Source organism: Uranotaenia lowii, chromosome 2 (assembly GCF_029784155.1).
Source record: "Uranotaenia lowii strain MFRU-FL chromosome 2, ASM2978415v1, whole genome shotgun sequence".
Taxonomy (NCBI): domain Eukaryota; kingdom Metazoa; phylum Arthropoda; class Insecta; order Diptera; family Culicidae; genus Uranotaenia; species Uranotaenia lowii.
Genome location: NC_073692.1, coordinates 231,188,234 through 231,215,309, shown reverse-complemented (window position 1 = coordinate 231,215,309; position 27,076 = coordinate 231,188,234). Strand labels below are relative to the sequence as shown.

At 35.3% G+C, this 27,076-nt stretch overlaps 1 protein-coding gene across 1 annotated transcript in view; it reads right to left on the bottom strand.

Annotated features, from left to right (window-relative positions):
* Positions 1-4,135: 4,135 nt before the first annotated feature.
* Positions 4,136-27,076, bottom strand: part of LOC129745242 (glycoprotein-N-acetylgalactosamine 3-beta-galactosyltransferase 1-like) — a 43,440-nt gene continuing 20,499 nt past the window's right edge. The window contains exons 3-7 of the mRNA XM_055738187.1: positions 5,570-5,971; positions 5,371-5,509; positions 5,085-5,305; positions 4,862-5,019; positions 4,136-4,794 (exon numbers count right to left, since the gene is read on the bottom strand). Of these exons, the coding sequence (XP_055594162.1) occupies positions 4,507-4,794; positions 4,862-5,019; positions 5,085-5,305; positions 5,371-5,509; positions 5,570-5,971 (1,208 nt within the window). The 3' untranslated portion in view covers positions 4,136-4,506. The remainder of the gene's footprint in view (positions 4,795-4,861; positions 5,020-5,084; positions 5,306-5,370; positions 5,510-5,569; positions 5,972-27,076) is intronic.

Genomic DNA, 27,076 nt, shown 5'->3' with positions numbered 1-27,076 from the left:
GAATTAATGTTATTTAGTCAGAGATATTTGAATTTAAGTACAATTACTTTTTAAATTTTTCCGAAATTTCATATTTGGAGCTTAAAAACTATTCTACTATTCTACTATTCTCAGTACTGAGATTTTATTGAATTTTATTTTCTGATTCAGCGTCTAGTTTCACGTTAAAAGAGATGTTCAGTTTACCTAGTTCAAAAATGCTGTAAACTAGTGTTTTCAATCGAAGGTTTCAAAGTTTAAAATTTCGTGTACCAAATTTGGTTACAATCTGTCAAGTGGTTTTTTGAGATAGCATCCAATATTGAAGATCATTGACAAAATTTTTTGGGCAGAAAGTTAGCTAAAATTTGAACAAAAGTGATGATGATTGATTACATGAAGGGAGAGGGATGTGAGAGGTTTTTTCAAGCTCAATCTGAAAATATGAATAAAGAAAATGATAAAAAAAATTCATATCTTTATGACTGGTTCATCTAACTGACTTATAAGTAGGCCTGACTTCATTTCTACAAGGTGGAAAAGCTGACCATCGGTAAAGTAAACAAAAGACGGTGGTCAAATCGTGCGCAAAATTATCTGACTGCTTATGCGGAGATATTTTGAAAAAAAAAATCGTAATGGACAGCAAAACGAACTCTTTAGCAGTCACTTGGCAGGATTCCAACCAGAAACTGTTCGTTGACAAGTCTTGCCTGTATTTCGCGGAGATTAACGAGGAGAAAAAAAAATGAAAAATTTAATGTCTAAATAAAACTTAAGAAGGCTAACGAGCTGGAAACTCCAAATCACTCATAAAAAAATTATAATAAATAAATTACACGATTAATGGCTAGAAATACAAAAAAACTGCCCCCAAATGCGACCCTTTTACCTGGAAGGCACTTCAATTGGTCCCAGAAAGTTTATGATCTGTTTAAGTTGGATCTGGAATCGTGCAATTACGCAAAAACTGTGGTGGAGTGATAAAAAGTCAAATATGTTGTTTTTGTGCCAAAGGAGGACAATCGACTAAATTTGTTATAACTTCGATCAAATTCAAAATTTTGAGTTATTTTGGAGGTAAAGCTTCAAGAAAAAGAAAACGTAATAAAGAATAGCCTTGAGTTGAAAAAAGGGTAGTTTATTGTATGCATTATAGATGACGCACGTGTTGCCCAAAAATTAAAATCAAAAAATTTCTGTAATTGACGCTATCTTAAAAACCACTTTCCAGAACTCAGAACATAACAAAAAATTGCACGTGTAAATATTACATTAAAAGGTAGGTTCTCTTAAAATTTCATCTATTTCCATCCATACATTCAAAATTTATGTACAAAACAGAGTGTTGCATCTTTTTCGTATACATTCCTTATTTATATCGATTTTTCTGCGGCATTCAACAGAGTCAACCACGATATTGTCATTGGAAAGCTCGAACGCCTAGGTTTCTGTGGAACTCTTCTTGATTGGTTTCGGGGCTACCTATCTGAAAATAACAGTTAGCACGAGAGACTCTTTCTCCAGAAAACTCTCTGTCTCTTCTGGTGTGCCTCAGGGAAGCCATTTAGGACCGATTATCGTCTTAACCTACTTCAACGATGTGCTCTCACTCCTCGACGGCCCAAAGCTATGCTATGCTGACGACCTAAAATTCTAGGCTAGAAGTTTCAGCTCAAATGTCCTGTGATTGATTTTCGGAGCTCATTCATACTAACGTTTCTTCTCTGAAACATTTTCTAGAATCAGGATAAAGAAGTGAAATTTTGTGAGTCACGTCACTCGACTCGCAGAAAACTCCCCAATATAGCAAAAACAGTGAACAGATAATATGGACGACCATTTTTGCCGACCCCTGACTCGAGATTTGAAATCTGAGACAATTGAGCGTCTCGCAAAACTTCTATGTGGAAATTTTCATCTCAATCCAATGCACAATAACATGAATACCGCAAAACATTGAACAGTTTATATGGACGACCCCTTTCGCAGACCTCTGAATTAATATTCGACTATTGAAATCAATTACTCGTTCCTTGAAAATCCCATGTACCAAGTTTCCATCTTAATCCAATTTATTTAAGCATTAATTTCGCAAAAAACAGTGATAATATGGACGACCGCTTTGGCCGATCTTTGATCCTGAATTTGAATCTTGGAATCGATTGATCGTTCCTCAAATTATTCTTATGCAAATTTTCATCACAATCCGATGTATAATAACGCCAATATCGCAAAATCATTGAACAGTTGATATGGGCGACCCCTTTTGCCGACCCCTTCTACAAAAAGTGATAACTGAAATCGGTTGTCCGTTCCTTTAAATCCCGTCTGCAAATTTTCATCTAAATACAATGCATAATAACGCCAATATCGTAAAAACATTAAAAAGTTTATATGGACGACTCCTTTTGCCGACCCCCGACTCTGAATTTAATACCTGGAATCGATTGCTCGTCCCTCAAAATACTCATGTGCAAATTTTCATATCAATCCAATGCATAATAACGTCAATTTATTAAAAACACAGAATAGTTAATATGGACGATCCCTTTTGCCGACCTCTGACATGAAATTCAATGCCTGGAATCGGTTTCTGATCTCTCAAAGCTCCTATGTGCAAATTTTCATCCCAATCCGATGAAAAGTAACGTCAATATCGCGAAAACAATATTTGTCTTGTATGGGCGACCCCCTTCAGAAGGGGTCATCCGAAAATCTAAGAACATTTTTCATCATTCCTGGTCCTAATGAGCATCCATGCCAAATTTCAGCTCTCTAGCCCATAAGACGGCTGAGTCTATAGAGGACAAACAAACAAACAAACCCACAGAAATTGCTTTTTATATAGGGGAGAGTGGGGATACTTGATCCTCTTTTCTTATTTTCACCATATCTTTTTGGAAAAATTTAGCAACTTGCACTCTTTGACATTTTCTGACAGCTTGTAACTTCAAGTTTCTATGCTCCAAAAATTAGAACGATACTTGAACCCGTTGATGAACTAGAAGCATTTTCGTGGGAGTAAAAAAATTGCGATTTTTCTGAAGTTTTCAGGAAGCCCTAATCCTTTATAGAAATCAAACAAAACCCCAAGATAGGATGTTAATTGACTATTTTGGTCATGTTTGATTTCATTTCACAATTTATAGCAGACATAAGAAGAAAATTCTATAACTTTGTCTCAACGCTAATAACATTGCAAACTTAAACTTTATAATTAAGAGAAAATTAATTATTTTTGCTCTTTTCTTCAGACAATTGTTTGATAAATATTAGTTTTTGGATAAATATTAGTAATTTCGTGATCAGCAATCATAACGATCAATTCAGAAAAAGAATATGCCATTTGGAAGGGGGATCAATTGTACCCAACTCTAGGGGATCAATTGTACCCATAATCAACATTTTAGAAAACTTTTTCTGAAAAAAGTTGAGAGTTTTCCATTGCTTTGAAAATATGGCATTATGAAGTTCATTTTACGCTCGAACGATTGATACATTGGAACAAATATTTTTTTTCATAATTTTCCCATGTAAGGAACATTTTAAAGTGATGAAAAAAGATCTTCAAGTTACATTTTGTGAAATTTTTCAAACAAAGTTCAATAACTCAAACAATTATTTTGTTAAAATTTTTTAAACTACAAGCATTGTTATTTTGCTCGTTTTGGCACATTTTTCTAGAACATTTGATCTTTGTAAGACATTCCAGTTTCGAGATATAGCTAAGGAATCAAGTATCCCCAGGGATCAAGTATCCTCATTCTCCCCTACAGATTATCATTTCTTTGAACATACTTGGTGTCTAAAAAATCTCAGTTCTGCACTATGTTTTTTGACATTTTCCGAACTCCAACTTTTGTTGATTGATCGTGCTGATACGTAAAAAAATTAAAAATTAAAACAAAAGATTATTTCGTCGATATTTGCGACCAGGGGACGCACGCAAACTCTCGGCACTATTGAGGACGAAAGGCAGTCATGCGATTTCTCCATGGATAAATTCATGAAAAGGATATGGGCTAGATATGTTGGTCTTTGGATGAAGTTACTTTCTTTTATTAAACGGGATGGTCGCAACAATCATTATACGTTTTTTTATTATCAGAATAAGTTCTTTCTTTTTTTTTTTTTTTGAAAAAAGGTCCGAGAGTCATTTTACGTTGTTAATTTTATTGAAATTTTATATTATGAGATTCGTTAGATATAATAGGATAAGGAATGAGTTGCTTATTGAACTACTGGCTCATTAAAACAAAAACTTTGGTATATCGGCTTTATAGTACTTAACTAAGATGGCGCAAAAATTTGATTCCTACTTTCTAAGAAACACTTTGTACATGCACTCGATGGTAGTTGTAAACAAAAATATCGTTCACACAGATCACACTCTAGTCCACTTTTGTTTTCAATATTATTTGACTGTGATATTGATGCTAAGCTCCTTACACACACGCACACGTTGTCGATTTTCGTTAGCTATTTGTCACGAAACTGCTTAGAGTTGGATTCCATCTAATCTTTTCATTCGAAAAGAGCATTATCGTTGAGCTCTTCATTATTATCTTTGGTGATCTGGGCTTCGCCCTTGTCTGAATCTTTACTGGTACCTCCAGCCAACGGATTTTCCGTGGTTTTACTCCGATCGTCCGACTGAACGATTTCGTTAAGCGACAGCTTCTTTGGCAACGGTTGCGAATGTGCGACAATTCCGTACGGCCGCAGATGATAGACTAGATAGTCCAGAACGTACATCTGGTTCGGGGATACGTAGTGGAACGATATGGCATTGTCCGAACAGCAATCAAGACCCTGATGAAATGGAAAGAAAAGTATGAGTAAGAAGGACAGTATGGTGCGTTTTTCGTACGAAACTTACCTCATCTGTTTTATAGTAGATATATTTCCAGTACCAAAAATCTTTATCTACGTGATTGGGTATAAGATGATGTTCCGGAACAAATGGGAAAAATCGTCCCCGTCCGAGCGAATCTCTAGAGTCACCAGCTAACACCTTAGCCACTTCCATGCATTTTCCTTTAAGAAATCAGAGAATGATGTTAGATGCTTAGTATTTTTTTTTTTGTTTATTGTCTTCATACCCATTTCGACATCTTCAGCTCCGTTGTGATCTTGTCGACAGTTTTGGTTAGGGATGGCTTCTTCCACGAATCTCTTGACGGCAGTTTTGCTAAGAACGTAGCCTGCGCCCCCGGACATGTACCCTTGCTTCACAAAAGGTTTAAATTTGCAACCGAAATAAATTGGAAAGCTCGCTGAGTATGGATACAGCATGTATCGAAGATTCTCCAGCACCACGTATCTATTTTAAATGAATGGTTGAAGAATACCTTCTAACTTTAAAACTTTAAATTTATTTCAACTTACGTGTCATCATCAGCCTTAAGAAACCAGTCTGCATCGTCCAGATGATGCTGATAAATGTACTTAAATGCCTCTTTGGTTTTGGCCCAAAGATTATCCCGTCCCTCGCTGACAGGAAGAGCAACTGAATCCAACAGTGGATCTACATAAAAAAATGAGTTAGCTCTGTGTATTTACATTTTAACAAGCATCAATATGTTACCTTCTTTGGAGCTCATAAAAATGAGTTTGTTGCAACGCGCACCCCAGGTTCGCTTGACATGCAGTGCTTTCTTTTTGTGATTGCTAGGGTTGGTCATGATCCAACACAGAACCCGTACTTCTCGCTGCAACTGATTCGCCATTGAGGAGTTCTCGTGAGCGTGAGCTTCTTCGTGGGCCGCATGAAACCCAACGTCTTTCTCCGGCCCTGCTGCATCCTTCAGATCGTGTCCTGTGTGAGGATCACTAACGATAGGAGGGGGAGAACCACGCGAATGGTAGTACTCCGGAAACGATGGCACCCGACTGTTATTGGAGGTGATAAAGGTGGCAAACATGAAGCCCAGGACCGTCCCAAAGATGAGTGTGACCAGCGTTCGGGGCTGGCCATGGTTGCGAGTTCCTGAGTGAAGAAATGGAATTAATTGCATCAGTGGTTTTTTTTAATATAGGGTAATTCCTTGATCAATTTAATCTAATTTATTTAATACTATGACTATGTTACAGTTGTTTTTACCGTCGACAAGGTTCAAGCGTTACCTAATTCCGTGGGTTGGAATTTCAGTCAGGTGGAAGTTTACTGTTTACTTGTTTATTTTTTTTTGTTGGAATGCTTTCTGTAAAGCCATTTTACGTGAGGCTTTGATTTGTTTGACCAACAGACACGTAAGGTTTAGTAAGAGGCGTCAGATTAGACCAGCTGAACACTGAACGGGACCTGGTAGAGTTTCAGAGTCAAGCTAAAAAAACATAAATTGTTGTTTCATAACCCGTACCGATAAGATGAGCTTTTGGCGTTTGATTTTGAAAGAAAATAATGTGTAGTATGTAGTACAGTATCGTTCATAATTGTATAGAAATTGGAAGCACTTGCACTGTCACTTCGACTTTGAACTTCCATAACTTATAACTCTGATGATATTTTTGTATCATTTTTTTGCAATAGAAAGATCTATCACACTATTATATTACACAATTTGAGCTTTCTGGAGCTTGTGTGGCCTGAGATACAGTAATTCTACGAAAATTGGACTTTTTGGACTTTTCTCATTCAAACTGCAGTATCCCAGAAACTACGCTACACTTTTGATTGAAATTTTGAAGGAGATTGTTGAAATATTGAGCTAGCATGTCTGAAGTTTTTGAAAAGTTCTATCGATGAGATCGAAAGCTACGCGAGGTACAATATTTCAGGCATGAACCTAGAAATGCGATTTCTAAAGAATTTCGGACGATTCATGAGAACAATATTGTTTCCATCAACAAATCCGTCAGAAAATGTCTGGTAAAACAATGAAGAAAATAAAAAATGGAATAAACGATCCATTTGAGTCTTGAAATCAGAATCTCGCGATATTGTTTTGATTTTTTGGAAAATAGAATTTTCCTATGGAAACATTTGTCCATTTGTGACTTATCAAAATAACAGGATATATACTATACTGCAAATGGCGATGCTGTTCTTCTAAAACCTCATTGCTAATTTTGAACAACTTCTCAAAACAACCTTCCTCAATCTTTGGTTTGATAAAAATGAATGTCAATTTTTAAAACTCCGATATTATTTTTCTGGACGAGTAGCTTCTTGATTATCAAAATGATACCTTCTACCTTCTACGTCATAATTTGAATTTCAGACCTAATCGAGCTATAGATCGAACTACAAAAAAAAAAAGTATTAAAACGAGAAAGAACTACATTAGATGGATTGGGTAATTGAAGATGTTTCCCAAGGTGTTTTTTGGGAATTCAGAGTAAATACGCGACTACTCTGTTATTATATCAACAACTTGGATACCATAAAACAGAATTTCTAATCAAAGGTGTCTATCACTCCAGCTTTTCTAATAATTTTACGTTATACATACAATAAAATAATTAGAATGATTGAATTAATAATCGAACTTAATAACCGGACCATACCGATAATGACAATGCTGTTCTTCTAAAATCTCGAACTCTCAACAACTTCTCAGAGTAACTTTCCTCGATCTGTTTTGAATGAAATAAATTACACTCCTATTTATAAACCTCCAATATTATTTCCCTGGACTATTATCTATCTTTTACTTCATTATTTGAATTTCACACCTAACAAAAAAATAGACAAATCTATCAAAAAGTATTGAAACGAAAAGGAATAATTCATGACAGGAAACTGACCAAACAGCATTCTGATCCAATAAGCCTCTAGTTCTTGTAAAATGCTTGATTTAAGAATAAGCCTTCGAAATTCATAAACCGCAAATGCACACTTACTAGAGCATTGGGGAGAAGAATACGATTACTTTACCTTGCCTAGTAGCACATTGAACATTGAATATTTAACCATGTGCCAATTGGTAACATCCTCATCCAACTAATTCTTGTACAATTCAGTTACAATACTGTCAATTCTAATCTAACTTGTGCGTGGTGAAAAAGTGGGAAAATCAATATTTAAATTTGTGATATTTCCACTGCGCAATGCTGTTGTTGTCCAACGGAAGGGAGGGCAAGTGTTTTAACTCTCATTCACCTTATCAACATGGATCATCAAAGAAAAAGTATACGATATTGAACCACCTTTTAATTTATTTTCTATGATCTCATATCGAATACGGCTACGTGCAACCGCCCTTTCAGGTTTATGTTAGTTTAGAGTCTGTTTCCAAACTGTCAACTTCCAAAAACACAGTAATGCATGCCGTCGCCGTGACCCATTACAGCCTAGGGTACGGGTAAACAAATCGAGTTATCGAGATGAAAAATTACGTTATAAAACCTACGTTTTGAAAATACTCACTTGTCAGATGGATGGTTTGTGTTCGAGATATTGAGATAACTAAATAATATTTTGTCTGGGCGCTTATGGAGCTGTCAAATTTTAAACGCGGTTTTCTCGAAATTGAAATGTTGGCGCATTCGCCTTTTACTTAAATCGATACTGAACTGCATTTTAAGGCGCTTTTTAGTATTTCAAAGACTTTAGAATGGGTTTTAAGAGACGCTCCTCTAGCGCTAAGGAATTGGATATTTGAGCTATAATCCTTCATCAAACTGCTAAATTTCTTCATTAACATAAATTGACGTGAATGAAACATAGATTCTATGCTTAATTTGATTCCAAAAAACATGTTGGGATTCAAAAATACTAATGTTTTTTAACAGCCAAACACTATTTCTCCTTTTTTATATTATAGATGGCAGCACTATCTTGCGATTAAACGGAATTGAGACCCATTTTCGGCTATCCGGAACTATCAAGGTGTGCTGTATGATTTTGGTCAAGAAATAAGTACTTTCTACCGTGTGAACGCCTTAGAAATTCAAGAATCAATAGCTCAAAAACTTAGAGTTGCATCAAGGTCACTAGAAAGTTAATTTCTTGGACCGATAATCAGAATAATGTTGTATTTTTCGATGGCTTGATGAAACAGGCACCTATAGAAGTATTAGTAGTATGATTTGCAATTGAATCGGAAGTTTAGTTGAGCAGGAAAACTTTGGCGATGGTATATTCTTCTGCCGTGATATGCCGTAGTGACGTATATGCCATACCCAGATCTCGTCATTAAGGGTGTCCCTTCCCCCACTTTCCACTTCTCCACGACTAATCATGAAATGTGATACTGTATACAGATCACATTTTATGAGGGGTCCCGGAGAAGTGGAAAGTGGGGGAAGGGAGAAAGACACTCTTAATGACGAGATCTGGAAATGGCATATACGTCACTTCGGCATATTACGGCAGTCTTGTGCTGGTAATTTTTCGCAAATCCCGAAAAGCTTTCTGCAGCGTTAACTCCAACAAAAACGTTTTGGAAAACTACCTCAAAATGAATAATATGGGCCAATAACTCCAAAAAATCAATATCGAGAATAAATTTGGTTTTAACTGCAAGATAGTGCTGCCATCTACGACTTAAAACTGAAAAAAGTGCGGTTAACTGGAAAATAAAATCAATGTTTTTGAACTCCAATCAGTTTTTCTGATTCAAAATCAACCCAGAATGTTTGTTTCATTATTTCACGTCATGTTAATGAAGAAAGTAAACAATTTGGTAAAATATTACAACTCAAATATCAAATTCCTTAGTACAAGAGGAGCATCTCTTAACACTAAACATACCGGATTGTCGTGACTGGACGTTTTGCGTGTTTAGCTGCACAACCTTCTGTGTCAAAATTCGTTTCTAAACTGACTGGATGATGGAGCCTTTCCGACTTCGTTAAGCTACATTTTTCTCTTTTTCGCTCGTACGGAATTCACCATCGTTTTTTTCTCTCTCTCTCTCGTTCTCACATAAACGAAACCCGAAAGCGAAGACGTGTGTGTATATACAGTTTCTACCCAACGTTGCCACATCTAAATCTGTACCGCTCATTGAAAAAATCTTTTTCATCTGTATCGAAAACTCAAAAATCTGTACCAAAATCTGTACCGAAGAAAACAAAGTTCATCATCACATTCATCAGTTCAACATCAAAAAATATTTTTCATAACAATCACTTGCTAATGTTCATGATATTTATACAAAGTTTTGTTAAAACGATTTTTGAGCGTCACATTTAATAAGACATTTTTCGATCCGCCGTTTTATCTTAAATAACATTTCGTTCTAAGGATAGCGTCCAATGTGTCAACACTCAAACGATTACGAACTTTGGTTTTATTGGCATTTACTTGCTAGAAAATGCGCTCAACCACTGCTGACGAGTGGGGGATTATAATCGGATATTTAATTATTAGTAGCAAATTTTGAAATCTAATTGTTCCATCGTGTAATTCCCAGTAAGGAACTCCCACCGTCAGAGTAATAAAGGATAACTTTTGACTTATTTTCTATAAAGTTTTCAATAAACTCAATAAAAACAAAATGGAAAAACTTTTTTTCAGTTTTTAAAAGTCAAAAATCTGTACAAATCTGTACCAAATTTTGAAAATCTGTCATCTGTACGTACAGATTCTGTACCAAAAAGGAGCTAAAAAATCTGTACCGGTCTAGATAAATCTGTACATGTGGCAACCATGTTTCTACCTACCGTTCTGCAAATCTTACCAACACTTCTGCATTTACTTTTACCTGACTGTTGCACCGTGCCAAATGCGCAAGTTATATTTTCATAAATTTTCTTTTTATTATCTTTCTTTGCCTTATACTCTACATCCTTCCTCTCCCCTACTCTTGTTAATTGAAACTCATTTACTTAACAGTGACATAAAATTTGGCTCTAGGCTCACAATTTTAATATTTAATAATCTTATATTTCCAGAATAAAACATCGAAAATCACACACTCTCTACCAGATTTGTCTCTCGGAGCAAAATATTTTTCTTATTTTACTTGAATTACTCGTGATTCATTCAATTTTGCCTCTTAGAGTAAACGATATTTTCCAAAATTGACTGCTCGAGGTTTATTAGAATCACTCGGGAATTTGTTAAATTGGCCTATCAGAGCAATATATATATTTCATAGCCGCTCGAGGCCTACTAAAATCATTCCCAACTCTTCCAATTCAGCCTCTCAAATACATTTTATAATTTTCTTTCCTTTATCTAAAATGGCCTATTGAGCCCTATCATAGTCACCCAACCAAATTTGCCTCCCGGAGCAAAATACTTTTATATAAGCATCCACTCAAGACCTATAGAATCACATGAGATTCTCCACAAAAGGAAATCATTATTTTTTAAAATTACCGCTCAAGGCCTATCAAATCTCTCTATATTCTATGAATTCGCCTCTAGAAGCAACATTTAATGGCCGCTCCAGCATTTTAGGATCAGAATTCTTTCAATGTTGCCTCTCGGAGCAAACATATTTAATGGCGGCTCGAGTCCAATTAGAATCAGCGGTGTTTAAACTCGCCTCGGAAAGAATCATTCGGCTGATTTTTTCCGAGTTTAACTTGTTGTGTTGATTTTATCTTCGTTCCAATCATGACGTGATTGCACACAAAACGAAGAGAACAGTTCCGAGTTGATGTTTTCCCCTCCTCGCAGGAATAAAATCACACCAATGAAACAACAGAACGAAGCTTACCGTACACGAATGCTCACGAGCGATCGTTGCCCGACGGACCGAGTTAACATTCCTCGCACCCTTCTCTCGCTCGTTTCCCGTTCCCTTGTATCTATCACTTTTAGCCACGCCCCCATGCGTTGTCCGATTGATGTGTTCGGCTGCCGAACGAAAACGATTTTTTCTTTAATTCGCTGAACTGTTTGTTTGCTTCGCTGATGTTTCTCCCCCGATCAGAGATGCCAATGTGCCTGATTTTTCAGGCGTTGCCTGATTTTTCGAGGCTCTGCCTGACAACCTGAAAAGCCATTGATTTTCCCTGATTTTTGAAAATCTGCCTGATTTTGCCTGATTTTTGCGAATGTCATGAAAAATGGGTAGTAAGAAACTGAAGTAGGTACCATAGCTGAAGTGAAAAGGTGAAAATGTGGTTGAATCCAAGCAATCGAAAGATTCCCGTTAATTCTTATTGAAAAAGAGAATTGAAGGGAATCTTTTTATCTTTTGATTGATTTGATGCAGCAGAATTATTCAACTAAGCAGGCTCACAACACATATTGGAGTGAAAATGTGGAGCGATGACCAAAAAAAAAAAAAAAAAGGTCATCACTTTGAGCGAAATTTCCGTTACTTTAACGTAGCCTGATTTTGCCTGATTTTATTTCGCAAGTTCCCTGATTTTTGAAAATAAATGTTGGCAACCCTGCCCCCGATTGCTGTTTACTCCTGCCGAGTTTACCCGAAGCTTACTTCCTGATGCTTTCCGAGTTGAACTTTAGATAGCATCATTGCAGATTGAGTTTAACGAAATAAAATCGTTCTGCAAAGAAGGGCAAAGTGCGAGTATGTAGACTCGCGATTTTAACATCTCTGATTAGAATCACTCGAGATTCTTTTTGAATTTTGCCACTCGGAGCAGAACTAAAAATTTAGTTTTTATGCATGAATCACTCAAAAATTTTGGTACTTGCCACTCGAAGCAAGTACTTGGCCACTCGAAGCCAATTAGAATCACTTGAGATTCTTTCAATGTTGCCTCTCGGAGCAAACATATTTTCAAAATAGCCGCTCAAGGCCATTCAGAATCACTCGAGATTCTTTTTAATTCTGCCACTCGGAGCAAAATTATTCATTTCTTATCCAAGAATCACTCAAAATTCCTGGTACTTGCCACTCAAAGCAAGTATTTGGCCACTCGAAGCCAATTAGAATCACTCGAGATTCTTTCAATGTTGCCTCTCGGAGCAAACATATTTTCAAAATGGCCGCTCGAGGCCATCCAGAATCACTCGAGATTCTTTTAATTCTGCCACTCGGAGCAAAATTATTCATTTCTTATCCAAGAATCACTCAAAATTCTTGGTACTTGCCACTCGAAGCAAGTATTTGGCCACTCGAAGCCAATTAGAATCGCTCAAGATTCTCTTTTATTTTGCCACTCGGAGCAAAACCTGTGTTCTTTCTTACCTCTATTCGAACCTACCAACTGTGCCATTGTCGTGACTGGACGTTTTGCGTGTTTAGCTGCACAACCTTCAAAATAAAAGAGAATCTTGAGCGATTCTAATTGGCTTCGAGTGGCCAAATACTTGCTTCGAGTGGCAAGTACCAAGAATTTTGAGTGATTCTTGGATAAGAAATGAATAATTTTGCTCCGAGTGGCAGAATTAAAAGAATCTCGAGTGATTCTGAATGGCCTCGAGCGGCCATTTTGAAAATATGTTTGCTCCGAGAGGCAACATTGAAAGAATCTCGAGTGATTCTAATTGGCTTCGAAGGGCCAAATACTTGCTTTGAGTGGCAAGTACCAGGAATTTTGAGTGATTCTTGGATAAGAAATGAATAATTTTGCTCCGAGTGGCAGAATTAAAAAGAATCTCGAGTGATTCTGAATGGCCTTGAGCGGCTATTTTGAAAATATGTTTGCTCCGAGAGGCAACATTGAAAGAATCTCAAGTGATTCTAATTGGCTTCGAGTGGCCAAGTACTTGCTTCGAGTGGCAAGTACCAAAATTTTTGAGTGATTCATGCATAAAAACTAAATTTTTAGTTCTGCTCCGAGTGGCAAAATTCAAAAAGAATCTCGAGTGATTCTAATCAGAGATGTTAAAATCGCGAGTCTACATACTCGCACTTTGCCCTTCTTTGCAGAACGATTTTATTTCGTTAAACTCAATCTGCAATGATGCTATCTAAAGTTCAACTCGGAAAGCATCAGGAAGTAAGCTTCGGGTAAACTCGGCAGGAGTAAACAGCAATCGGGGGAGAAACATCAGCGAAGCAAACAAACAGTTCAGCGAATTAAAGAAAAAATCGTTTTCGTTCGGCAGCCGAACACATCAATCGGACAACGCATGGGGGCGTGGCTAAAAGTGATAGATACAAGGGAACGGGAAACGAGCGAGATAAGGGTGCGAGGAATGTTAACTCGGTCCGTCGGGCAACGATCGCTCGTGAGCATTCGTGTACGGTAAGCTTCGTTCTGTTGTTTCATTGGTGTGATTTTATTCCTGCGAGGAGGGGAAAACATCAACTCGGAACTGTTCTCTTCGTTTTGTGTGCAATCACGTCATGATTGGAACGAAGATAAAATCAACACAACAAGTTAAACTCGGAAAAAATCAGCCGAATGATTCTTTCCGAGGCGAGTTTAAACACCGCTGATTCTAATTGGACTCGAGCCGCCATTAAATATGTTTGCTCCGAGAGGCAACATTGAAAGAATTCTGATCCTAAAATGCTGGAGCGGCCATTAAATGTTGCTTCTAGAGACGAATTCATAGAATATAGAGAGATTTGATAGGCCTTGAGCGGTAATTTTAAAAAATAATGATTTCCTTTTGTGGAGAATCTCATGTGATTCTATAGGTCTTGAGTGGATGCTTATATAAAAGTATTTTGCTCCGGGAGGCAAATTTGGTTGGGTGAGACCAAGCCCACCGGACGTTGCTATTTTGGTCGGTATTTTAGATATTTTGATTGGTTGCGTTTTTATCTACTTACTGATTTTCGCACCCACTGTTGCCATCCAGGTCGGTATTTGTGTTTGTTTGTTTTCTGCTAGCGACGACCGGCTGTGTTGCTACCGGGTTGCTACATATTCGAATCCTGTAACAACCTACTGCTCGAATGCTATTTCTCGAATCAAGTTAGCAACTGTTGGTGCGATGATGGGTTGATAAATATGTTGCTGAATGTACTCGATTCTAGGTTTAGCAACCATTGGTGGGCCTGGTCTGACTATGATAGGGCTCAATAGGCCATTTTAGATAAAGGAAAGAAAATTATAAAATGTATTTGAGAGGCTGAATTGGAAGAGTTGGGAATGATTTTAGTAGGCCTCGAGCGGCTATGAAATATATATATTGCTCTGATAGGCCAATTTAACAAATTCCCGAGTGATTCTAATAAACCTCGAGCAGTCAATTTTGGAAAATATCGTTTACTCTAAGAGGCAAAATTTAATGAATCACGAGTAATTCAAGTAAAATAAGAAAAATATTTTGCTCCGAGAGACAAATCTGGTAGAGAGTGTGTGATTTTCGATGTTTTATTCTGGAAATATAAGATTATTAAATATTAAAATTGTGAGCCTAGAGCCAAATTTTATGTCACTGTTAAGTAAATGAGTTTCAATTAACAAGAGTAGGGGAGAGGAAGGATGTAGAGTATAAGGCAAAGAAAGATAATAAAAAGAAAATTTATGAAAATATAACTTGCGCATTTGGCACGGTGCAACAGTCAGGTAAAAGTAAATGCAGAAGTGTTGGTAAGATTTGCAGAACGGTAGGTAGAAACTGTATATACACACACGTCTTCGCTTTCGGGTTTCGTTTATGTGAGAACGAGAGAGAGAGAGAAAAAAACGATGATGAATTCCGCACGAGCGAAAAAGAGAAAAATGTAGCTTAACGAAGTCGGAAAGGCTCCATCATCCAGTCAGTTTAGAAACGAATTTTGACACAGAAGGTTGTGCAGCTAAACACGCAAAACGTCCAGTCACGACACGGATGACTATTTTTTTTATTCTCAAAATTACACGTATTTTATAATTAAAAAATTTTTTTTCAAGTTTGTAGACTTTGAAGAACGTATAAAATATATCGATTTAGACCGCCTGGGATCAAATGATCTCTAAACCCGCTAAAACTCTTTTGTTCTTGATTTTTGCAAAATTTATAGTTATGGGAAGCTGGTAACGTGATTCAAATATGATTTCCAGATAATATTCAGTTACAATCATTTATTTTTAAGTTATTCAAAGTCTAAGAAAAAAATACGAAAAAACACGCTTTTTTTGTGGCTAATCTACTCATAAACTTTATTTTGTGGGTTCCTGGAGAGTATTTTTTTTATTAAAACTAAGGAATTACCAGTTCACACTACAAATACATTTAAAAGATTAAAAATAACCTATTTCCAAATTCTTTTAAAACTTGCTCCTTATTCTTCCATCTCCATTCAATAATCACTTTCCTCAACTCAAACATGCTACTGTTAGGGTATCTTCTGATTATAAAACTAATCGTACGAATTACCAACCATACGCCTGTTTTCAAGGATTTATCGTTACTATTTAACCTCACACTTAACAAATCTTCAGGTTTATCAATGGTCAACTTTAAATTTGTTCTCAGAACATTTTCTAGCCAATTCCATAACTATTTCGAAGTTGTGCATTTTTTTATTCTATGCTCGTTGCTGTCCTCCTGAGCATTCTGAGCAGTTGCTATCTTGTAGGTTCCCGATGTTGTAAGCTCTTAATTTTCCTTTATTTGGAATAAGATCGTTGAAGAGCATAAACATGCTCGATCGATCGGTGCTGGATATCAATTTAGAGTTGGAATTTATCCATATTTCTTTCCATTTCAAACGATCCATGGGCGAAGGTTTTATCGATTTTCCATTGATGAAGCTCCAGTAAATTTTGTTCGATGTATCAAGCTGAGAAAATTTCCTTGATTCTCCTCGCCTCCACAATCCATTCCCTAGTGTTTTGACAAAATCTGTTAATTTGTGGGTGTTCAAGTAAATAAGCTTCATCATCATTTCTGATCAAATTATTGATAAACAGTGCTTTCGATTTGGCTTCTGGATCAATTAAATTCAAACCACCTTCCTCGCACGGTAGGTAAAGCTGAATACGATTTGTTTTGAACATCATTTCACGCCAAGGGTATTTTCCTATCATTGTCTTCATTTCCGCTAGATGTCGATTACTAGGGGGAATAATTTGCGCTAAATACCAAACTTTGGAAAGAACAAAAGAATTAAAGAACGATACACATTCTAAAAGATTCATTCTAAAATATGTATTTTGATCGGTTCAGGGCAACTTCGGGATTTTTTTTTCTTTTTCTAGGATTTTAAATCCCTTGAGTTATTCATCCTCAAACGCTTCGAGAAAAGTCATGCACATTAGACTGAGTCGATTTGGGGTCATTTTTGAATTTCGCAAACCCTGGGGTCTTAAAAGCTTCGTCTTGGTCCAAAACTCATCCATGATTTTTTGCAGAATTTTTAAGTTACGTTTACATGAGTAAATTTGAACTTTTAGGTTTGTATGGGAAAATTGAATATTTTGTACTGAAAAATCAACATCATTTTTGTTTCGTCTATGGAACCAAGTCAGCTGATGGCTTTTGTGCCAATTTATAAAATTCCTAAAGGAAATTTACCGCTAAACAACTTTGTCGAAGACCGTAACTTCGTATCTTATTAAGAAAAAAAGTTATTAGCTGTTTAACAGGGGTATGTCTTTTTGCACTGATAAACAATAAATTCAATTGACATCCCTGCAGAGTGCCTAGCGAGGTATTGCGTGATGATTTTCCATGCAACACTTCGCGAGGCTCAAGCAGGGATGTCAATTGAATTTATTGTTTATCAGTGCAAAAAGACATACCCCTGTCAAACAGCTAACAACTTTTTTTCTTAATAAGATACGAAGTTACGGTCTTCGACAAAGTTATTCAGCGGTAAATTTCCATTAGGAATTTTATAAATTGGCACAAAAGCCATCAGCTGGTTCGGTTCCACAGACGAAACAAAAATGATGTTGATTTTTCAGTACAAAATATTCAATTTTTCCATACAAACCTAAAATTTCAAATTTACTCATGCAAACGTTACTTATAAATTTTGCAAAAAATCATGGATGAGTTTTGAACCAAAACGAAGCTTTTTAGACACCAGGGTTTAAGAAATTCCAAAATGACCCCAAATCGACTCAATCTAATGCACATATGGATTTTTATTTTTTACTAGCTGACCCGGTAAACTTCGTTTTACCTTTTAATAAATAAATCGTAATAAATGTTTTGTTTCATCCACACGTCCTTAACTTCATCGTGCTCGCGAATCGAATTTTTTGAAAATCGTACTAAATTGTACGGCTTTCCCATTTAAAGTTGATTTAGTATGGGGACCCCCCTCCCTTCCATAAAAAATGAGATTCTTGAAACTATTATACAAACCATCTCTGACCCAAAAAAAAACCGCGGATACCAAATTTTACTTCATTCCGACCAACCGTTTATACGTGATGTTATTACAAAGAAAACGCTTCCATTTTTAATATATAAGATTTTTTGTACTCAAAAATGTATGGTAGCCCCCCTTTCCCCTTTATATCTGTCCGCTCAAAAAAGGTGGGGCTTCAATTTACAATAGAAACATTTCTCGTATCCAAATACCCTCACATGCCAAACATGGTTCAAATATACTCGATCAGATCTCCAGTTATACTAAAAATTGTAAGGGAGACCTCTCCTCCCCCTTTTCATCCACCTTTTTGAAGGATTAAGGGATTAAGGGATACCAAATATTCAAAGGAGCATTTCTCGTACCCAAATATCGTTCCATGCCAAATTTGGTTCCATTTGCTGTTGTAGTTCTTGAGTTATGCAATAACAATTGTATGGAACTTCCCTCCCTCTTTCCTTTCTCCCCGCTGGAAGAAGGAAGGGGTCTCAAACAATCATTAGAACATGTCACGTTCCCAAATATACGCCCATGCCCAATTTGATTCAATTTGCTTGATTAGTATTTGAGTTATTTGAAAATTAAAAAGAGGGCCCCTCTCCCCTTTATATCTCCTTACTGAAAAGAGGGAGGGGTTTCAAATAATCATAGAAATATTTTTCGTATCCAAATACCTTCCCATGACAAATTTGGTTCCATTTGCTTTATAAGTTTTTGAGTTATGTAAAAAAATATTAAAGAGGCCCTTCCCCTTTCAACTGCAAAAAGGGAGGGGTCTCAAATAATCATTGAAACATTTTTCGTATCAAAATACCTTCCCATTCCAAATTTGGATCCAATATCTTGAATAGTTTTCAAGTTACATGAAAAATTGTAAGGTAGCCCCCCTCCCCCCTTTCTATCACCCTACCGAGAGAAGGGAGGGGTACCTTATATTCATTGAAATATTCTCCATTCCCAAATACCACCCCATGCCCCATGCCCAATTTGTACCATTTGCTTGATTGGTTCTCGAGTTATGCAAAAAATTGTCTTTTGTTTGGGAGGCCCCTCCCCCCCTTGATGTTAGGGGGAGGGGTCCCAAACTATAATAGGAACCTTCCTCGGCCTCCAATACTCCCACCTGCCAAGTTTCACGTAAATCGGTTCCGTAGTTTCTGAGTCTATAGGGAACAGACAGAAAGACAGACAGACAGACAGAAATTCATTTTTATCTGTATAGATTTCTTAAGATGATGGTCACAAAAAATGTAAAAAAGTGGTGTAAAAAACAGTACTTTTTAATTAATCAACCGCCAAAGCCGTTTCAGAGACAATAAACAAATTTTGTAAAGTGAACTCGAAAATGGACGTAATTTGTGATATTTTGGCATTTTTAGGTTTATAAAATACGAAACACAGAATTCTTGACGGCAGAGAGTATTCAAATAGTTTGTAAAAGCATTACTATTCACATTTACACAGTAAATTTTAGGGAGTAATATTAACTTTTGTAGAAAAGTACTATTCTTATTTCGCACTTTTTTCAATATTTTTGTTCCTCAACGCTAATTCTTCGCCCAAAAAAGTAAACTTATGCTTGATTTATCCGTTGAACAATTTAAAGCAAGTTGTAGAAAATGATGATTTTATATCGTTCATATTTGAATAAGCAAAACACATAAAGTGTTACCGCCAAAAAGTACAACCACCGTTCCGTTAGCGATAGTTTTACCACTGACCACACTGACTTGACACTTAGAACAAAAATTCAACCATTTTCTGTCTAATTTTTTTTGGTCAGATTTTGTAGGTTCACAATATCGACGGCAGATAGCGAACCTGAAAATTCGACAAAAATGATGGGTTGATAAATATGTTGCTGAATGTACTCGATTCTAGGTTTAGCAACCATTGGTGGGCCTGGTCTGACTATGATAGGGCTCAATAGGCCATTTTAGATAAAGGAAAGAAAATTATAAAATGTATTTGAGAGGCTGAATTGGAAGAGTTGGGAATGATTTTAGTAGGCCTCGAGCGGCTATGAAATATATATATTGCTCTGATAGGCCAATTTAACAAATTCCCGAGTGATTCTAATAAACCTCGAGCAGTCAATTTTGGAAAATATCGTTTACTCTAAGAGGCAAAATTGAATGAATCACGAGTAATTCAAGTAAAATAAGAAAAATATTTTGCTCCGAGAGACAAATCTGGTAGAGAGTGTGTGATTTTCGATGTTTTATTCTGGAAATATAAGATTATTAAATATTAAAATTGTGAGCCTAGAGCCAAATTTTATGTCACTGTTAAGTAAATGAGTTTCAATTAACAAGAGTAGGGGAGAGGAAGGATGTAGAGTATAAGGCAAAGAAAGATAATAAAAAGAAAATTTATGAAAATATAACTTGCGCATTTGGCACGGTGCAACAGTCAGGTAAAAGTAAATGCAGAAGTGTTGGTAAGATTTGCAGAACGGTAGGTAGAAACTGTATATACACACACGTCTTCGCTTTCGGGTTTCGTTTATGTGAGAACGAGAGAGAGAGAGAGAAAAAAACGATGATGAATTCCGCACGAGCGAAAAAGAGAAAAATGTAGCTTAACGAAGTCGGAAAGGCTCCATCATCCAGTCAGTTTAGAAACGAATTTTGACACAGAAGGTTGTGCAGCTAAACACGCAAAACGTCCAGTCACGACACGGATGACTATTTTTTTTATTCTCAAAATTACACGTATTTTATAATTAAAAAATTTTTTTTCAAGTTTGTAGACTTTGAAGAACGTATAAAATATATCGATTTAGACCGCCTGGGATCAAATGATCTCTAAACCCGCTAAAACTCTTTTGTTCTTGATTTTTGCAAAATTTATAGTTATGGGAAGCTGGTAACGTGATTCAAATATGATTTCCAGATAATATTCAGTTACAATCATTTATTTTTAAGTTATTCAAAGTCTAAGAAAAAAATACGAAAAAACACGCTTTTTTTGTGGCTAATCTACTCATACACTTTATTTTGTGGGTTCCTGGAGAGTATTTTTTTATTAAAACTAAGGAATTACCAGTTCACACTACAAATACATTTAAAAGATTAAAAATAACCTGTTTCCAAATTCTTTTAAAACTTGCTCCTTATTCTTCCATCTCCATTCAATAATCACTTTCCTCAACTCAAACATGCTACTGTTAGGGTATCTTCTGATTATAAAACTAATCGTACGAATTACCAACCACACTGTGTTTCGACCACACTGACTTGACACTTAGAACAAAAATTCAACCATTTTCTGTCTAATTTTTTTTGGTCAGATTTTGTAGGTTCACAATATCGACGGCAGATAGCGAACCTGAAAATTCGACAAAAATGCCCTGTAGGAAAAATGAACCTGTTTAGCCCGATTTTATCGTAGAAATTGCCTGTTTTCATTTCAAAGTTGGGTGGCATTTCCTAACTGGGATAGCATTTCTTCAAATCGATCGATGCGATCTGGAATCGATATTGGGTACTGTTGGAAAAATTATCCAGAAAACAAAATCGAATGTCCAGTCAGTGTGGTCAGTGGTTTTACTATGCTATCAAGCTGTAAAAGCGATGTAATGTTTAGATGCATTTTTTATAATAAAAGAGGTTTCTGTACTCATAAGTTTCAGTGGCAATTGAAGATTCTTGGCGAAATTACAAATACAATTACAATTTGCACATACCATTCATGATTGATTTTTTTTATTGTTACATTATACGGCTAATAGCATCAAAGCATCATCCGTCAAACAAAACACCAGAAACAAAATGTATGAGCATGTGTTAATTCTTTGAATTCTACAAACAGACCTAGATTATTTTGTTATTGCTTTGTTACTTTGTTATTGCTTTGTTTGATGAATCTACGCCTGACCGTTTAGTGCAATCGTGATCATGAATAAATGAAAAAAAAATCACCTCGACCAGGAATCGAACTCGAGCCTACTGATTACTTCTCCGACATCTAACCAATAGGCCAAATCGTCAGACGATACAAGTTAAGCTGTAGCTCTATTACTCAGTTGACTTCATCGAGTCGAATTCGCTGCTAGATTTCCCGGCAGAAAACGCTCATTATGCCTTCATTAATGGTGCTCATACTGCCTCGGGGGGTTTCTCATTATGCCTCTACAGTGACTGATTTTCAGCTTTCGGCAAAAAATTTTAAAATGCATTTTTAAACATTTTTATCTACTTATTCAAGTTTCATCCAATTAGGCCATAGACTATTTGAGTGTCTGAACACGAAACAATGATGTAATTCACATATTACAGCTGTTCTCTATGGTTTAATAAGCGTTTTCCTTAAGGTGGCCATTATGCCTGATAATTTTCTAATTTATGCTTCTTTTCCTCTCTTCTATTTCCTTTTTTTTACACTTCTTTCCTTCCACCTTCTACACGCTCAACTTCCAAAACCTTATCCATGGTTAAATCCGTGGCAACATAGAGTACTGTTCTTGTTTCGCTTGCATGAGCAAAATTATTGTGTATTTTATTCTTGGTTACTTACTTTTGTCACTGAATAATTCGCAAGTAGTGTGTTTATAAATTATAATAGAATAAATTTTCGTTCACTGTACATACAAATACTAAAAAACGTACAAACAAATTACATTGATGCAAAAATAGATTGCATATTCGATTCAATGAGTCATTCTTGCTTTTTTTTATCCTGCGGTTCGTATTATCTCTCAAGAGATACTTGTGAAATGTGATTAATTTTCAATGTTTAAAATGCACTTCAAAGAAAATGTAGTTAGCCGGTATCAGAATGGGGGTAGTTTAGTTTATTATCTTAACATCGTCTGGCAAAGGAGGGTGTCTGAATGAATAAAACTTAAATCTAGGTTGGCTTAATAGCGGCACGTTATCCAAACAAACGGCAAAATTGTGCCTAGGAAACAAAATGAACGAAAATCAACATGAATCGATGGCTTTGATTGAAAATATACCTTTAACCCTCCATTCAACTGCATACTGCATGAATTATTAATTAGTTTTTTTGTCGATAGATATGACTTTGTTGACCTCTAGAAAAATCGTTTTTGAGTTTAGAATTATTTTTCAAATCATTTGATTTGTATTTTCGATAGCCATTAGTTCCTGAAATATGAATTTCAGGTGTTCGTAATGATAGGTTCTAGCTTTAGTTATTTAGGTAGAACCTGCATAGAAAAACGCATCCGATGCACAATTGTTTGCGCGGTATCAAGCGCTTTTTGCAATTTCCTGTTTATCACTTTATAATATACTCTAGAACATGGGTGGCCGAACTATGGCCCACGGGCCACATGTGGCCCGAGAACAACTTTTTGTGGCCCGCGAAGCTCTTTTTGGAAAAGACATATCCTAAAAATTGATCAATTTTCTTGGTCTGCTTATACCATTTGAAAAAATATATCTAAATCTACTCTAACGAAATTCAAAACAAAGATCTGAACATCCATTGAAGTGAATTCTTTTTCAACAATTCAGTTCATCCACCCAAATTAAATAACTTTTGCAAATTATGTGAAATATCGAAAGTTTGCTCTGTGAATTTTCCAATTTTTATTGTTTGCTAAGCTTTAACAGAAAAGGGTATATTTGTAAAGATTTAACCAAATCCAAACACATTTTAATTGGCATCTTGCTCTGTATTTATGAACATCAATAATGAAAAACTAGACAGAATTTACAGTTGGGTAGTAGCATTCAACTAGAACGACTTTATTTTAGCAAAATGTTGACTCGAAAAAGGTGCAATGATTAAAAAAGACTCAAATTCGTATTCAATTTGTTCATAGAAGGCTTTCCAAATCCACTTGTCAAATCGAGATATCGAAAAATGAAGACAATGTTCGATTGAATTGAGATTGATGTCCGCGTCCGTACTTTGAAAAATCAAAATTATTTATGTTATAAATAGAGTTTGTTACAAAAAAAATCTTTTAATTGTCAAAAGCTTGTGAACGCTTCTTTTTTTCAACAGTACCATTCTGCGTTTTTTTATGTATTTCAAATATAATTTTTTTAAAGAAAATTGGTTAACTTGAAAACTTTGGAAAATGGGCGGTCATTTTTATTGTATTTGAAGACCATCATAAAAGGGAATAGGCTTAATAGCGGCACGTTATCCAAACAAACGCGAAAATTGAACCTAATTGACTTTAGGTCCATTGTATTTTGTCACGCCATTTGACATTTCTGGTATAAAAAACAAACGAGATTTTAAATGCCTTGAAAAGATTGACGTACATAAGTTGGGAGGGATAATTCATTTCGTATTGTGTAATATTTCTAATATTTTTTAAATGTAGTAAAATTTGTAAAAATATGCAAGTAATAAAAACGACTTATTAAATTAAATTGAATCTATACGAAGGTTCCCAAAAAATTTTCAGCACGTTTCCGGGCCGAAAAAATCCGGACTATTTTCATCAAAAAACTTGGCAAAATCCGGGAATTTGATTTCAAAATTAGCGACCAAAATTCCAGGAAATATCAATAGCAAAAAAAAACTTGAAAAAAATGTCCATCAAAAGTTATCAGCAGATTTTAAATCGCATTTTAGATTGCCACGAAACCTTTCATGATTATTTTCATAAAACTTACTTAAAAATTCTCGTTTTGGATGAATAAATAACAAAATTTTACAATATAATTTGATTTTTTTGTTCGATTTGGCAAAAAAGGTGAATAAATCGAATTGAATTAAATTGAATTGAATTTTTTAATCAAATCTGGGCAACCGAACCGGACCGGACTTTTCCCAAGTTTTGTATTAAATATCCGTGCAGTCTGGCAAGCTTACTTAATCTTTACTCGATGTGACTTAGGCAAATGTTTTTGTAGCGATTTAAAAAATGTGATAATTTTTTTTAATACTCCAGTAAAATTTTTTGGCCCGCCAGCCAATCTCATTTCTGAAATTTGGCCCACCTGTTAAAAATGTTGGCCACCCATGCTCTAGCTAGAATCTAGAACGAACCAGTCAACAGCAGGCAAATAAAAGATGTGTTGGAGAACCACGTGAAATAAAATTCTAAGTTTTTCTTAATTTTTAGAACCGTTGATAAAATATCATAAACCGTTGTTATAAATAAAGGAACGCGTCGTGTTGTGGTGTTTACTAGAAATAATTGGTAGAAAATTATCCCACTTCATAATCTTAGAAAATAATCGACAAAATTTTAGTTTTAGATCAATATTGATGTTATGAAATCGTTTGGTACATCTTTGTACCTGAAAATAATCACATTTTCGTATATGATGGAAAGAATTAAAGAAACATGAGCTATCAAAGAACGAAAGAACATAAGCCGTGAATATCATGAATTTTTCGAAAAAGATACAACGGCTAACCGGCAGGACTTGAAGCGGAGATTGCAGGTTGACTGTCCTGCAAAACAGGTGTTCGCTACGAATCCGGTAGGAACAAGACGAGCGGGGGCGCAACGAGCGAGGTGGTTAGACCAAGTGGAGCGTGATCTGGCGAACGTGGGGTGCCCGAGAAATTGGAGAACGGTTGCTATGAACCGAGTGAATTTTAGGAATTATGTTCGTCAAGTTATGTCGTGAGACGGAATACTATGTAAATAAAAATAAAAATAAAGCTTAAAAAAATAAACTTTTTGCACTTGTTGCAATGAAAAACTAGTTAGAAACCATTCACCAGACATTGTTTTTGCATCTTGAATTCTGATTTACAAAGTTAAAAAAAATAAGGGCAACAAGTTACAGAGTCTTTATTAAACCGTTTTGGGGAATATTCAACAGCAGTTTCAAAGTTCGAAATTTAGACAAAATTTGAATTATTTATTCAATTCAGATGCACCAATTGATTTTTTTTATTTAAACTAAGGAATTTCATTTTTAAAATGAATATAGGAAAAAATGCAAAAGAATTTCAAAGTTATAATTTCTAAATTTATTAAAAATAAATCAAAAGTATTGTCAATCAAAAAAAGAAAAAAACAATTATTTTTGATTTTCAAAGCATAGTAAAATTAAATTTTGCAGTTTAAATTGATTGATACTCGAATTAAACTACCTATCCTTTTTTTTAAACTGAACTTCAGGACTCATAGATTATGAGTTCAAGATAACATTTTGATACATTGAAATTGCAAATTTTGAAATAAATTTAAAAAAAATGTAACTTTTGGTAGTAGCCATAAAAAGGTTAAAAAACATTTCTAAATCCTCTGCTGCATACTACTTCATATTTGGTTTCGAACTTTTTTTAAAATATTTTTAGCATGATTCAGTACTGTCAAACAAACTATTTTTACAACTTTAAAAAACTGATTCCGTACATTATTTTAACAGTAAAAAATTATTGAAAAACAGATCTATTTTCTGACAGTAAAAATGTATCCATCAAATAAAAATCTCAACGTTTTCAATTTTCATTCAGTAGAGGATTAGGTTTGTTATGCAGAAAAATGTGGATTTGATTTCAGTGAAAAAAGTAACAGTTAATTGTTCAACATATATTTTTATGTTGAGTCAATTTCTCGAGGTAAAATTAGATAAGTGTGCCGGTTAATAATAGAGTTATAATGTATTTTGTAATGTTTGCATGGAAACAACCCCTGTATCAAGAAAACAAATCTTATAAATTTCTTCATACACATGCTAAGCTAAAACTAACTTTAAGGATTTATGCAAAAACAAGTTGATAAGTGGACAAATAAGATTTGAAAAATCAAGAAGACTCAACATTTTTAGAAACTATGAGCTTAGTTATAAAATGCAGGTAACAATAAATGATATGTAACGAAGCTTTTTAGACCCCAGGGTTCGAGAAATTAAAAAATTACCCCAAATCGACTCAGTCTAATGTACATGTTTTCAAATCTGTAAAGCCTTTGTTTCACAAATTGATTGTGCCGTCCTGAATTCGAATCATTTATCAGATACTGTAAATTCTTGTTCTGGTGATATTGGGTTTTGAAATTCAAAAATCATTGATAACTAAGAACCCTAAAGTTTAAAAATCCTCAAGTTTAGAAATCCCCAAGTTTA